At 40.9% G+C, this 16533-nt stretch overlaps 1 protein-coding gene across 2 annotated transcripts in view; it reads right to left on the minus strand.

The window, feature by feature from the left end:
* DNAJA3 (DnaJ heat shock protein family (Hsp40) member A3) overlaps positions 1–16533 on the minus strand; it is a 264697-nt gene that overhangs the window by 91300 nt on the left and 156864 nt on the right. For both annotated transcript variants that reach the window (XM_078663123.1, XM_078663124.1), the window contains exon 9: positions 9038–9153. In XM_078663123.1, coding sequence (XP_078519249.1) covers positions 9038–9153 — 116 coding nt within the window. The remainder of the gene's footprint in view (positions 1–9037; positions 9154–16533) is intronic.

Below are 16533 nucleotides of genomic sequence, written 5' to 3' on the forward strand. Positions count from 1 at the left end.
ATCACAAAACGGTGGGAACTACTACAAAATGACGAGGATCTTAAAAATCTATTTCAATCCAAACCAATCTTCGCGTACACAAGAAGTCGCAATTTGCAGGAATATTTGAAAGCAAGGACGAAACTGAGTGATACCAACTACAAAGGAATGCGCAAATGCAACAACTGTGTACACTGTAACAACGTGATACAACAAAACTTTGTGACTCATCCGAGAACGGGAGAGAAAATAAGTTTGAAATTCACAGCGGACTGTAACTCTAGTTTTGTACTGTACTGTATCAAATGTCCATGTGGACTCATGTACATTGGGAAAACCGAAAGAAAACTGAAAATAAGAATTGGCGAGCACAAGAGCATGATTCGGAATAAAAACACTAAATCAAATTTGGCAGCTCATTGGATAAGCCACAACCATAATATATCTCAAGTACGATTCATGGCTGTGGAAAAAATCGAATCACGAGAAGGAATGGACAGTCGGAAATTGTTATCTCAAAGAGAAGTAATGCTAATTAAGAAATTCCAAACGATGGAACCGTTAGGGTTAAACGACAAATTAGACCTTGCATGTTTTTTGTGAATAATTCAATGCAGTAACAATTTGATACACAGTGTGTTTTGTAGCACGATGACAGGCTGTAATGAATTCTAATAGTAGCACTAAACACTGTATAATTGGGTAATATTTTTTAATGCAACTACCATGTTCACATCAAGCACACATATACTTCATCCGAGCTCTTTTCGCTTCACTAGATTATGGCTGCACGTTCTTTAGTTTATCGAGCCTTCGCTCATATGCCCGTTTCCACTCAAATTGCACCATTCTTTTCATCCAGACTCTAATTTCGACATTGCAAGATGGCTGACATTTTGACTAAGAGTTTCTAGTCCGTCTTTTAGCTCTAGCATTCACACAGCTGAGGCAAACATTAGCGTGAACCCGGCACAATCACTTGATCTCCGGTATTGAGCACAGATCAACAGACCGCGTTGAAAGAAACGAGAAAGCAAAACCACTGCTCACGGTAAGCTCACTACGAACTACACGCCTCTATAGTCTAAATCTAGAGTGAACTCTATCACTCACGCGCTACCCGTTTATTTACACAAATATCACGTTTCCTTTCAGAAACGCTGAAGCTTCACGCACGAAGAGCAGGTAATCTCACGGCGAAGTAGCGCTAGTTTACGAACAAGTTTCATTACTCCCATAGCTTTCTAACACAATTCCTCTTCATGTTTCACGCAGATTTTTTATCCGCATGAAGTTTGTTTAATGCACAAAATACATTACTACATGCTCAAGCTCTATCAATTCGGTGAGTTCTTGAAAATACATCACTATTTTGTATGTTTGGTCAAAATGTATCGCAGGCATCATTGCAGATTTAAGCACTTTGAGAAGTATGAGAATGTGATATAATTGGTGACAACTAAATGACGCTACCAATACCCAGATATTGATGACTGTTTTTGTAAATACTACTGAAAATGTTGATACTAGCATATACATATTGTTGTTTGTTTTGGAAATATAATCCGGATGCACAATCATTTAGCAACAGAATGTACACGTATGAGCTAGGTGAACTCAAATAATAGTGGCTTATGTTTAGAGGTCAACAACTAACCAGTTAAAAAACTGTAAGAGAGAACTAATGTTTATGTATAATCTTTTACAGAGGCCCCTGAGGAAGGGACAATGGTCCCGAAATGCATCGGGCCAATGAATTAAATTAAGGATTTAATTGAAGGTCATAATGATAATCCTTAAATACATATACTTGTATGAAGTTAAATACAAAACATGAACTAAAAAAGCCAAAAAGTAAAATGAAATGAATCTGAATGCAGAAGATTGCTTTTTCTTGAAAGTTGGTTTTTGAAAATAAATGCAACAATTGAAAATAAACCTTGTACTTTTGGAATAATTGGAATAAGTGGATAACTACAGAAAAGGAGGAAATATTACCAAATCAAAGCTGTGCGCCAGGTAGGGTCGTGATCGTGCTATCACGTACCACTTCAGAAATAATTGTTCAACTAAGGGACAGGCAGCCCTTAATTACCGAGCAGCACGCCATAGAAGGACCCATAGACAATAAAACCATACAGAGAAGGTTTTTTCAAACAAAGTGAATCAAAGGAGTGCCTACGGCCTATCTCAATTCAAATATTCATCAAAGTCACTGCCAGTTTGGGCCAGAGCACCCACCAGACTTAACAGGATGACATCCTTTGACAGCATAGCAGGCACCACAGAAAATCGAGCACATACGATAACATATACATCGGAACAAGCCACAGAGATTTATGCTTTAATAAAAGCCACAAAAACCTTTGAGTCTCACCAAGGCTCCACCATTCAACAATTGAAACACCTTGAATTCACTATGCGTCGTGAACTAAACCAGAGGCTACACGCGACCACGTTAATCCAATATCATAAACACCAACGGATCCCTAGAGGCCTCAGACTTGCCATCAAACCATTACTATTTCGATTACAACATAACAAAAACTTCATGGAAAGATGGTATGCGGTACTAAATAAATGCTCCCTAGACCTCATCTTACTCATAGTTGAAGAACTATCAAAAACAATAAAAGATCTTGAGGAAGAAATATTTAATCTCCAAAGAGACCTATCTAAACGAATGGAAGCAACTGAATGGTCAAATGAATTGGAAATAATCAACAAAAAACTGGAAAGCTATGAAAAAGACCTGCAGGAAAGAAAATTGAGAAAATTTAAACGAGACACGATAGATTATCGTTTAAACGAGGTGTACACATGGGCAGAAATGTACGCTCAACGTCGCCCAACATTCAAAAAACAGTTTACTTCCTCAGATGAAAGTGTAGTTTCAGATGGAGATATCGCAACCTCAAGACTACCAATCCAAAGAAAAGAAATAGTGGGCACACCAAGCGATGCGACCACCACAGCAACCACATCCCAGGCATCTACTCCTGAAACTTTTTTTAGAACAAGGCCAACAACCAGCGAAACCACCCGACCCCATAGTCAAACCAAGTGGAAACCAACCAAAACCAGGAGAAGCCAAAACAAAAGAAATCACCAAACCAAATCTCCAGAGCGGGAAAACATAGTCATCAACATCTCATCAACTCAACTGACAAAAGAACAAATGCAAGTTCTGAATAAAGGAACGTCATTCGTTCCCACATACCACACCAACCTAGCGGAAACAGAAATTTCACTATATAAATTCATGAGAAACATCCGATTAAGGCACTTTTTCACCAATGTTATCACAGAGAAAGAACAACCAGAAGTCAAAGAATATGTGGAATTCAAATCAAAAAGCACGTATGTAGCACCGGTATCCCACAAGACCATAGATTTATTTGAAAAATTGGTTCTTCTAGATATTCACAAACTCAATTTTCAAACCACCAAAGGTTCTAACTTCTCTAAGAAAGAAAAAAGCATATTACAAAATCTATCTAAAATGGAAGAACTCACATTTCAAAGAGCTGATAAAGGTGGAGCACTCATAGTAATGGATACTGAATACTACAACAAAAAGGTCAAAGAACACCTAGCCGATGAAACTACATATCTGCTTTTGGATAAAGACCCAACCACAGAAGTCAGTGCAACTTTAGAAAAAATGTTGCAACATGCCAAAGAAATGGACTGGATATCGGGGAAAACAGCACAATTTCTAACTAAGCAAAACCCAAAAAGACCTCACATGTACATGCTCCCAAAAGTGCATAAGAACTTGTACAATCCCCCCTTCAGACCTATTGTGTCAGGAATAGAGTCTCTCTTTGAACCACTTGGAACCTACATAGACTTCTTTCTTCAAAAATTTGTCTTGAACTGGCAAACTAACGTCAAAGACACCACTGACTTTCTGAATCAACTGAACCAACTGGATCTAACAGATAGTCAACAATGGTTAATGTGCACAATTGATGTGACCGCTTTGTATACGTCAATCCACCTCAAAGAAGGAATTGAAGCTACCGAATGGGCATTGTTACAAATGGATGATCTGGGAGCCAACAAGGTTCTTATATTAGAACTTTTAACTTTTTGCCTGCAACACAGTTATTTCCGATTTCAGGATGATTTCTTTCTACAAATAAGTGGAACAAGCATGGGATTTGGGGGAGCACCAACGTTTGCTAACATTTTCATGGCACAGTTTGAGGAATCATACATTTTATCTCAAGTTCAATGGTCAAAACACCTCATTCTCTACAAGAGATTCATTGATGATATTTTTCTAATCTGGAATAACTCTCAAACAGCTTTAGAACAGAACATAGCAGCACTTAACGAAAGAAATCCAAGAATCAAATTTACACATTCCATTAGCTCTACAGAAATCACATTTCTGGACGTCAAAATAACCAAAAAAAGCATGGAACTAGCAACCCAAACGTACATAAAACCAACAGATAGAAATAACACTTTATTGTACCAAAGCTTCCATTCTCCCAGATTAATCGACAACCTCCCTTTTTCACAAATGTTGAGAAGCAAAAGAATCTGCTCAACTCCGACGGCCCATGAAGAGGACCTACAAAGATTGAGGAAAAAATTCAAGGAACGGGGCTATCCAAACTCATGCATAGAACAGGCTGCGACTCGAATAAACTCAATAAAGCGAGAAAGTTTACTGATCAGTAAAAGCAAAACAAACAGCACCAACCGCAATGTATTTGTGTCTAAATTCTCCACCAGAGCAATCAACATCAGAAAGATAATCACAAAACGGTGGGAACTACTACAAAATGACGAGGATCTTAAAAATCTATTTCAATCCAAACCAATCTTCGCGTACACAAGAAGTCGCAATTTGCAGGAATATTTGAAAGCAAGGACGAAACTGAGTGATACCAACTACAAAGGAATGCGCAAATGCAACAACTGTGTACACTGTAACAACGTGATACAACAAAACTTTGTGACTCATCCGAGAACGGGAGAGAAAATAAGTTTGAAATTCACAGCGGACTGTAACTCTAGTTTTGTACTGTACTGTATCAAATGTCCATGTGGACTCATGTACATTGGGAAAACCGAAAGAAAACTGAAAATAAGAATTGGCGAGCACAAGAGCATGATTCGGAATAAAAACACTAAATCAAATTTGGCAGCTCATTGGATAAGCCACAACCATAATATATCTCAAGTACGATTCATGGCTGTGGAAAAAATCGAATCACGAGAAGGAATGGACAGTCGGAAATTGTTATCTCAAAGAGAAGTAATGCTAATTAAGAAATTCCAAACGATGGAACCGTTAGGGTTAAACGACAAATTAGACCTTGCATGTTTTTTGTGAATAATTCAATGCAGTAACAATTTGATACACAGTGTGTTTTGTAGCACGATGACAGGCTGTAATGAATTCTAATAGTAGCACTAAACACTGTATAATTGGGTAATATTTTTTAATGCAACTACCATGTTCACATCAAGCACACATATACTTCATCCGAGCTCTTTTCGCTTCACTAGATTATGGCTGCACGTTCTTTAGTTTATCGAGCCTTCGCTCATATGCCCGTTTCCACTCAAATTGCACCATTCTTTTCATCCAGACTCTAATTTCGACATTGCAAGATGGCTGACATTTTGACTAAGAGTTTCTAGTCCGTCTTTTAGCTCTAGCATTCACACAGCTGAGGCAAACATTAGCGTGAACCCGGCACAATCACTTGATCTCCGGTATTGAGCACAGATCAACAGACCGCGTTGAAAGAAACGAGAAAGCAAAAACACTGCTCACGGTAAGCTCACTACGAACTACACGCCTCTATAGTCTAAATCTAGAGTGAACTCTATCACTCACGCGCTACCCGTTTATTTACACAAATATCACGTTTCCTTTCAGAAACGCTGAAGCTTCACGCACGAAGAGCAGGTAATCTCACGGCGAAGTAGCGCTAGTTTACGAACAAGTTTCATTACTCCCATAGCTTTCTAACACAATTCCTCTTCATGTTTCACGCAGATTTTTTATCCGCATGAAGTTTGTTTAATGCACAAAATACATTACTACATGCTCAAGCTCTATCAATTCGGTGAGTTCTTGAAAATACATCACTATTTTGTATGTTTGGTCAAAATGTATCGCAGGCATCATTGCAGATTTAAGCACTTTGAGAAGTATGAGAATGTGATATAATTGGTGACAACTAAATGACGCTACCAATACCCAGATATTGATGACTGTTTTTGTAAATACTACTGAAAATGTTGATACTAGCATATACATATTGTTGTTTGTTTTGGAAATATAATCCGGATGCACAATCATTTAGCAACAGAATGTACACGTATGAGCTAGGTGAACTCAAATAATAGTGGCTTATGTTTAGAGGTCAACAACTAACCAGTTAAAAAACTGTAAGAGAGAACTAATGTTTATGTATAATCTTTTACAGAGGCCCCTGAGGAAGGGACAATGGTCCCGAAATGCATCGGGCTAATGAATTAAATGAAGGATTTAATTGAAGGTCATAATGATAATCCTTAAATACATATACTTGTATGAAGTTAAATACAAAACATGAACTAAAAAAGCCAAAAAGTAAAATGAAATGAATCTGAATGCAGAAGATTGCTTTTTCTTGAAAGTTGGTTTTTGAAAATAAATGCAACAATTGAAAATAAACCTTGTACTTTTGGAATAATTGGAATAAGTGGATAACTACAGAAAAGGAGGAAATATTACCAAATCAAAGCTGTGCGCCAGGTAGGGTCGTGATCGTGCTATCACGTACCACTTCAGAAATAATTGTTCAACTAAGGGACAGGCAGCCCTTAATTACCGAGCAGCACGCCATAGAAGGACCCATAGACAATAAAACCATACAGAGAAGGTTTTTTCAAACAAAGTGAATCAAAGGAGTGCCTACGGCCTATCTCAATTCAAATATGCCTCTATGTTCACCAATTCGAAGTGGACCACATCTTACATCAGGATAACCCCTATGCAGAGCGGATAAAGATCTGGCGCCGATACATTGACAATGTCACAATCGTCTGGCATGGCAGCCCAGAAGAAGCCGAACGTTTTGCGCAATGGGTCAACTCAAGAGATGAAAACCTAAAGTTCACTCACTCAACAAAGAAGAGGCTTTCTTTTTAGCTTTAGTAATAAGTATGACTTATGGAGGTAATATATTATCTGTTAAAAACTCTAGTGATAATTTGCCCCATTGATTAGGGAGATCATCTATTTTTGGGGCAACTCTGGATTATGAATTAACTGGAGAAAAGTGAATTACTCCCCCGGGACACGATCATTAAACTGGTGCCCCACCTCCGTTAAATACTTTGGGACAACTGTACAATGTGATGAGGATGCCCTGATCTCTTATCCGCAGTAACTGTGGTCCGGTTATGGAGTGGTTGCAGTTACAAAGTAGAGAGATGGATAATACTACCACTCTACCTATTAAAATACCAATCACACCAAATGATTGTGATTTTTTTTCATTTCCCTCCAGACATTCTTGACTAAGTTAATTTGCTCCAGTAAGCAGTACAGGATCGGGTGGAAAGTTCACGCTAGACCTCTTGAAAGAGGATGCTTTGGATGATTTTCACCTGTATCATATGGGGGTTTAAGTGCATTCTGCGGCTTTTGGTTTAAACTTTAAACTCACTCTACACCTCCCACACTTGGAAACAAAGAGATTAGGTGGAAAATGGTTATCTACAAACCATATCAGAAGTCAGGCAAACAAGCATATTTTCCAAAGTCCATACTAAATGATGTATACAGTGGGCATGGGGGGTACTGGCCAATACAGCCAGCATAAATTCATTATACTCCTTGGCCATGCCTCTCGCCCTTAACCTCTTGCTTACATCCACACTTAAACCAGGACTGAGGCCTCACTTTTTACCATATTGGACATTTGTTTCTAGAGGGCCAATTATTGATTCTTTGTCACTACAATACAAAGGCTATCACTAACACCTTAGAAATATTCAAATACTTTCTACTTAAGCAGGTGAACAAGGAAACAATCTGAACATTTCTCCTTGCAACTCCTGAATATCCTTCAACTCTACTAGTAGATGGGTCTGCAAGATTTATAAATTGTGCTCTGATACTATAGTAATCTCTAACCTGCTGGAAAGGTGGTTATGGGAATCAGATTCTGGACATGTTATGGCAGACAATAACTGGTACTATTGTTGATTTCAAGTTAAAGTGATTTCATATAACTACAGACATAAGCTTCTTTATTTTAAGTTTTTAGTCGCTTATACTACTCACCGGCTGTAACGTACAAATTGATGGTACAATAAGAGCAGAGTATTGTCGGCGTCTTGCTGACCGGGCAGGATTTTTTCATGTGGCCTGGCACTGCCCAGTCATTTGTATATACTGGCATAAGTCAACCTCCATCATACATAACAGATGTCCCAAAGCCAGTTAAAAAGGCTTATGTTGCTCTTTTTATTGTTAGCAAACATACAGTTGCAATAGTCTGGCTAACGGGACCTTCACCGGTTGATGAGGCCTGGATATGCATAGCTCCTCACTGCAATGAATCAGCGGATTATTTTAGACAGGACTTTGCTGGAGATGAAGGAACATGTGGGGTTCAAGATGTTGGATTGCATGCCTCCAGTAGCGCTACTGTTTTACACTTGCTGGTAGAAAATTTAAGGTGAAGGCCATTAAAATGTTTTAGTGTGATTACCTGCTCCATGTATATAAATGCATTCAACCTGAATTGTCTTCTAATTCACTGAACTATGTGTGAACAGATGCTATGCACAGTTCAGGCAGCCCTAATACATTGTGATGCGGCAACTAATTTGTTCAAGCTGTAATGCACTACTTCATTGCGTATTGTTGACATTATGGTTTCCTTTAATAAAAAGTTAAATGAAGTCCTAAAAAAGTTGTCTCTTAAGTCTATGCAGGAATCAACTGAAACTTTTTGATCAACACAATAATGTGCTTAAATAAATTGTTACTACAAATACAGTACATTTTCATGGACCCAAAACTGAAACTTACTTAGGGACACGTATTTTTATGTGAATGTAGTGGTCACCGTAGCCATAGCTGTTGACCCTTGGAATGCCTTTACCACCCATGCGAATCCTCTGGTCAGCTTGGATACCAGGAGGGATCTATGAACAAATAGGAATCATATCAAACATGTTAAATTAAAAGCCTTTAGAATACAAGCACACATAATATAATCCATTTGTATTTCAAATTTGAATTATATTATTTACACTAAAGATGCAATCTTCCCCCCCACACAACAATAAATGGTTTATTTAAGGCAAGTATTGGAAAAGAACAAAAATGTAGAAGTTAGAAACTCATTAAGAACAATTTGTCAGCAAAATCTCTCAAAACCCCAAATATCAAGTTGAAACCCTAGTGATAGTGGGACCAAACCATTTCTACTTGCAACCTTGCCAAAAGGCACTTTACATAGCATTGTGTGAGGTTCTCGGTCCACAAACGGAATGCTGCTTCTTTCAACCATAGTAAAGATCTTTAGATTACAAAGCATGCACAGAGCAGCTAATACTCAAATTAGTTATTCTTAGCTCAGACAAAAATACCACAAATCTGCTTTCATCATTCCTGCCAGGCTAAGAAAATTTTTAGAGAAATCAGTGTTCACTAAGATCTATATTGTTGCAAAAGCGCTCGCTCCCAGGTAACTCACGGTAGCTTGGCCAATATGGTCACTTAGAGGTACAGACGTCAAAAAGGTTATTATCTGTAGTACTGTTTCTGCACCGTAGGAATCTTCACTCACGTAAACTAGAATAATTAGCACTGTAAGCATGGATCCTGGAACAGCTTTTCCATATAGTTTTCTTCCATGGAAAAAGCATTAGAAAATGTTTTATATCCATGAAGAAAGCTGTACATCCTCGTGGGATGGGAGCCTAATAGAGAGCTGATTTTCTCGAATGTTACAGTGGAGAAGTGTGGCTCAATGGTTAGAGCGGCAGACCCTGATGCAGTGGTCTGGCCCGGGGACCAGGGTTCAATTCCCGCCTCGGCGGGTCTTGGGCTCAATTTCCTCAGACCTGATAAATCTCGCCTCAGTGCCTATTCTAATCATGGGTCCCACTCTGCAACTCTAGGCAATAGCTTGCTTAATCTCCACATCGGCCCCAACAGCGCTAGGATGCCTGGCTGCACCTTGGGGGTGCCCAGGAGTGGGCCCCTCACAGGGAAAAAGCCAGCAAGGGTTCCACAGCGGTATGCGTACAAGCGCCGGAGAGACCCCATGTGGGGTGATTCGGGTGCTATACAAGTACTACAACATTTACATTTACAATAACTCTTTGATTTGAAGTAGCAGAATCGCTTTGCAGCATTCATATATAGGTAAAAAAGCTTGATTTAACAAGAACATGAAGATAAAATGTTAGGCTTACATTACATAACACAGTTAGAAGGGAAACATAGTCCACAATGCACTGTACTGGCAGTTTTCCTTTCTGACCCAGTTCTTTTTTCCAGCTTGTGAAAGAAGGATCTTAGGACACTTCTGAGTCTATTTTGCTTTTAAAGCCTTATATTTTCCTAAGAGGAATCCCAATTTTTAAGCCACACTTGACATTTTTGATCATCTAGTGTCAAGTTGGAAAACATATTCTTCCAAATGCCCTTCAAAATTCTTCTCAAAATGCCCTTCAAACAGAATTGAAAAAAGCTGTAACTTACTCCCATAAAGTGTGGGCAGCGTGCTCAGCTGCCTCTCATTCTGTTCAACATTGCGACCTCTATAAAAAGAGATAAGTATGAAAAGTGGTCCTGGACCTATATTTAGTATTTAGGACAAATCAATTTTTTAAAGAAATGCTAACAGGCAGTTCATAGGAATTAATCCTAAACGGGGAAAGAGAAATGTTCTTGTCTATACATATACGTATGCAATGCACCCATCAAGTTTTACAAAACATACCAGTTTCTTCGAACATCAACATTTATTTCAATATTTACAATTTATATAAAAATAATTCTTTGTACATGAATCAAGAAAGAAAAATACCAGGCGCAGTAGTAAAGTGCAAGGAATAGTGCTCGTGCGGAAGAAAAGATCAATGAAAAGGAATAGAATAATTCACAAAAGAAACATAAGGTACAATTCCTTATAACAGAAACCTGACCCAGGTAACTAAATCAAAACAATTTCCTATTTTCAAAGGCAAAATGCCATGGGTAGGGAAATGGGAAGAAGGATTCAGGTTTCAAAAGATTTAAGGGGTAAAAAATGTCGACGTTTCGACCCTGGCGCATTGGTGGGTGGGTTGACACCTCAGCTGCGGGTCTTCATCAGGACAAGAACGGACAAGGGAACCTACAACGTAAGCTGGCAGCACTTCACTTGAAAGAGCCACCAATCAATGATGTGCTCCGCCAACGATTGATGTACTAAATTACCTCAAGTCTATCAAGGACGAGGTTTTTCTTAAATAGAACTAAATTCCAAGCGCATATCAGTATATTATTCGGAGGTCACTCAAAAATCGGAAATGTAGCGGATGCACAAATCACCCCGTCAGCTCTGTTAGCCATCCCCAAACGATGTACAAAGCACAAAACGCATCCGGGTTCTAAATCTCCGAACTATATCGTTCGGAGATTTAGAACCCGGATGCGTTTTGTGCTTTGTACATCGTTTGGGGATTGAAAACCTATCTACTGAATTGGTAGAGAGCCATACGAGGGACTCTTGTAAGAGCGTTTCACGTTACCCTCCGGTGCCTTCCACAGTTGAGTGCTGGCTCCGTGATCCACCCTAACAGAGCTGACGGGGTGATTTGTGCATCCGCTACATTACCAATTTTTGAGTGACCTCCGAATAATATACTGATATGCGCTTGGAATTAAGTTCTATTTAAGAAAAACCTTGTCATTGATAGACTTGAGGTAATTTAGTACATCAATCGTTGGCAGAGCACATCATTGATTGGTGGCTCTTTCAAGTGAAGTGCTGCCAGTTTACGTTGTAGGTTCCCTTGTCCGTTCTTGTCCTGATGAAGACCCGCAGCTGAGGTGTCAACCCACCCACCAATGCGCCAGGGTCGAAACGTCGACATTTTTCACCCCTTAAATCTTTTGAAACCTGAATCCTTCTTCCCATTTCCCTACCCATGGCATTTTGCCTTTGTAAATAGGTAATTGTTTTGATTTAGTTACCTGGGTCAGGTTTCTGTTATAAGGAATTGTACCTTATGTTTCTTTTGTGAATTATTCTATTCCTTTTCATTGATCTTTTCTCCCACACGAGCACTATTCCTTGCACTTTACTACTGCGCCTGGTATTTTTCTTTCTTGATTCATGTACAAAGAATTTTTATATAAATTGTAAATATTGAAATAAATGTTGATGTTCGAAGAAACTGGTATGTTTTGTAAAACTTGATGGGTGCATTGCATACGTATTTGTATAGACAAGAACATTTCTCTTTCCCTGTTTAGGATTAATTCCTATGAACTGCCTGTTGGCATTTCTTTAAAAAATGGATTTGTCCTAAATACTAAATATAGGTCCAGGACCACTTTTCATACTTATCATTTGATACCCAGGTCCTTTGACTATTTTGGGTGATAGCCCATTTTTGAATGGCTCTATAAAAAGGTCAATAACAACTTTGAAGGACAGGGAAAGAATAAGACTGAAAGGTATGTTGGAAGGCATGAGGGTTGAAGAGAGGAAAACGAGAAACCTCTGCATACAAAGTGGGGAAATATTCTAGCTTTAATGGCTTTAATGACTTTCCTATGATGCAGACGTAAAGGTTCCCAATAGCTAGCCATCTTTTGAATTGGCAAGATATCGCAAATGGCCCACATCTAAGGAACTGTAACTGCACTGGTGATTATCAATGTCAGGATGTTAGTTCAGTACTGTAGGATAAAGCTGTTCAATTTTTTTATTTCCAATGACCCTAGAAGTTTCCATTTAACTTTTCACTCTGTGGACTGGAAATGTTCCATAGATTACTAGGGTGCCAACTTGAGTGATCCTTACTAGCGTCTACAGATATTCCTGGTACCCTAGTATTCTCCTTGACACCTTTTTGGTAGGGTGACTTCCTGGTTGAGGTCAGTAAATCATACATTTTTGGTGGAACATTTTCTGTAGCCTGGGGATGAGGCCCAAAGCCCCTTGAGTAAAATTCCTGCATTTCCCTATGCCAAGACCATGTCCCTGTACGTGTGCAAATGTAGTAAGGGGCATGCATTTTATGACCAAGACGGCTGCTTGTGTAATGTATGCTTGTATTTTTGGCGTCCAGTGCACCTAGAATTCAATACTGTCCAGGAACTAATAATTCTGATATTAATTACACATTCTTGGAAAACTCACTACATCTTAAGAGTACCTTTCACACACTATTGACGTGAATTCATGCAAGTTTTAGCCAATCTATAAGACTGGGAAATAATGGCAGTGATTGATGCCATGTCTGGTTATTAGGCCTCACCCTTCAGCACTGGTATCACAGCTAAAATGTATAATGCATTTTCAGAGCTGCTTCCCACATGCTTACTTGCAATATACAATAGTGCAGTGTACACAGTTGCTGTCAGAAAAGCACCAATCACTTCCTTGTTCGAAGCCAGATAAGCCTGGTGATGCATGATCTTAAAGGGTCACATCTTGCGGATTCTTGTAGATAGTAAGATTTTGTTGTCAAATGCCATAGTCCTTTTAGATCTTTCTGGCTTAATCCCTGGAAGAGGTCTTGTATCATCTATTGAATATGCTACTTACCAGTATGCATCTGTTCTTGGCATGTAGGGCTGCTGACATTCATATCTATAGCATAGATCGCCGCCTAGTGTTGGGTCCGGATGATTGCACATTGTTGTCCTGGAAGAGTCTTTGAAGTATCACGAGATAGGTGGCTCCTCCCCTGGACTACAGTGCGCATGGGCATCGACTCCATCCTTAGATTGTTTTTAGCCATTGTGGCAAAGATGGAGTGCAATAGTGTAAGCGATGGCCATGCCTAAGAGTAAATGTAAGAAGAAGTCTGCAACCGCTACGGGCGCCGGGGAGGAGGGCGGGCGATATGAATGTCAGCAGCCCTACATGCCAAGAACAGATGCACTGGTAAGTAGCATATTCAGTTCGAGGCATGTGGGCTGCTGAATTCATATCTATAGCATAGAATACATAGCAGTCCCTCCACTAACGGCGGCCGCCCGTGCCAGTTGCAGAAGTTTGAAAAAGTGTTCTAAGAACAGCCTGTCCTACAGCTGCCTGCTGTTTGGAATGCACATCTACACAGTAATGTGTAGTGAACGTATGTGGTGCAGACCATGTGGCGGCTCTACAAATGTCTTCCAAAGGAATATTACCTAGGAACGCCATGGAGGCCCCCAAATTGCGTGTGGAGTGGGCCCTGGGGGGGACCGTTAAAGTGCGCTTAGCCTTGTGATAGCAAATCTGAATACACTTAACGATCCACCTGGCTATTCCTGCTTTGGAAATGGGGTTGCCTTTGTGCTGGGCTGAGAAGGCAACAAAGAGCTGTTGTGTTTTTCTAAAATCTTTGGTCCTGTCAATGTAGTACATTAACGCTCTTTTGACATCAAGTGTGTGGAGCATTCTTTCTGCTACTGTTTCAGGGTTTGGAAAGAATGCGGGCAGTTCGATGGTTTGATTAACATGAAACTGTGACACCACCTTGGGAAGAAACTTAGGGTTAGTGCGCAGCACCACCCTGTTAGGATGAATTTGTATAAATGGCTATTGTACTGTGAGCGCCTGTAGCTCACTAACACGTCGCAGAGACGTGATGGCAATGAGAAAAGCCACTTTCCATGTCAGGAACTGAATCTCACATGAATGTAGAGGCTCGAACGGGGGACCCATCAATCTGGTGAGGACCACATTGAGGTTCCACACAGGAGCTGGTGGGGTCCTAGGAGGGATGACTCGCTTCAGCCCCTCTAGGAATGCTTTAATGGCAGGCACCCTGAAAACAGAGAGATGCTGCCTGTTCTGAAGATAAGCCGCTATGGCGGATAAGTGTATCCGGATGGAAGCATATGCTAGATTGCATTTGTAAAGATGCAACAAATAGCAGATATTAGGAATGGAAGCATCCAGCGGGTTGATATTGTGTTCTGTACAGTAAATGACAAACCGCTTCCATTTTGCTGCATAGCAAGCTCGGGTAGTGGGCTTTCTTGCCTCCCGGACGATGTCCATGCATTCAGGAGGCAGATTGAGGTAGCCAAACTCTAGGACCTCAGGAGCCAGATCGCCAGATTGAGTTGTTGCGGATCTGGATGCTGAATGTCGCCATGGTTCTACGTCAAGAGCCTGGGTGTGAGGCGCAGCCTTTGATGCGGCACCACGGAGAGTTCTAGAAACGTGGTGTACCATGGTTGGCGTGCCCACGTTGGAGCAACCAGGATGAGTGTCATCGAGTGTTGCTTGAGCTTTCTTGCCACCAGCGGGATGAGAGGCGCTGGGGGAAAAGCGTACGCAAATCTGCCTGACCAGTTCATCCATATCGCATTGCCCTGCGACTGTGGGTGAGGGAACCTGGCGGCAAAGCTGTGGCATTTTGCGTTTTCTCTTGTGGCAAACAGGTCTATCTCTGGATGACCCCACTGCTGGAAGTACGGGCGGAGCACTGATGGATGTAGCTCCCACTCGTGCATCTGGTGGCTGTACCTGCTGAACAGATCCGCCATCTGATTGTCCTTGCCCGGGAGGTGTTCCGCCATGAGGAAGATGTTCCTCTGAATGGCCCACTTCCACATGCTCCGAGACAGATGAGACAACTGTGGAGAGTGCGTCCCTCCCTGTTTTTGGATGTAGAACATGGCTGTCATGTTGTCCGTCCGGATCAACACGACTTTGTTGCACAGATGTACTTTGAAGGACTTGAGTGACATGAAGATTGCCATCAGTTCTAGATAGTTGATGTGCATCTTCCTTTGCTGCGTCGTCCAAAGTCCCTGCACCGTGTAGTGGAGCACATGAGCTCCCCATCCCTGGAGAGATGCGTCCGCCGTCAGGATGATCTGTGGCACAGGCTCTTGGAACGGTCGGCCCTTGCAAAGGTTGTGTGGATTCCACCAATGCAGAGAGCTGTATGCCCGACCGGTCACCAACACTAGGTCTTTTAGCTGTCCTTGAGCCTGAGTCCACTGACGTGCCAAGCATTCCTGGAGCGGACGCATATGCAACCGTGCGTGCGGGACTATGAAGATGCAGGAGGCCATCATGCCTATCAACTGCATGAACACTCTCGCAGGAAGTGAGTGTTGTGGTCTGAACTTTTGGATTAGCGACTGGATGTTGCCTATCCTCACTGCGTTTGGCTGAGCCGTGGCTGCCAGGGTGTCTATCGTCGCACCCAAATACTGCCGCACATGGGCCGGCTGAAGGTGCGACTTCGGATAGTTTAGTGAAAACCCCAGACTGTGAAGAAGGTGAATGGTGTGGGACATGTTGGCTGCGCACTGCTGGGCTGACTTTGCTGGAACAAGCCAGTCGTCCAGAT

This window comes from Lissotriton helveticus, chromosome 10 (genome assembly GCF_964261635.1).
Source record: "Lissotriton helveticus chromosome 10, aLisHel1.1, whole genome shotgun sequence".
In the NCBI taxonomy this organism is placed as follows: Eukaryota; Metazoa; Chordata; class Amphibia; order Caudata; family Salamandridae; genus Lissotriton; species Lissotriton helveticus.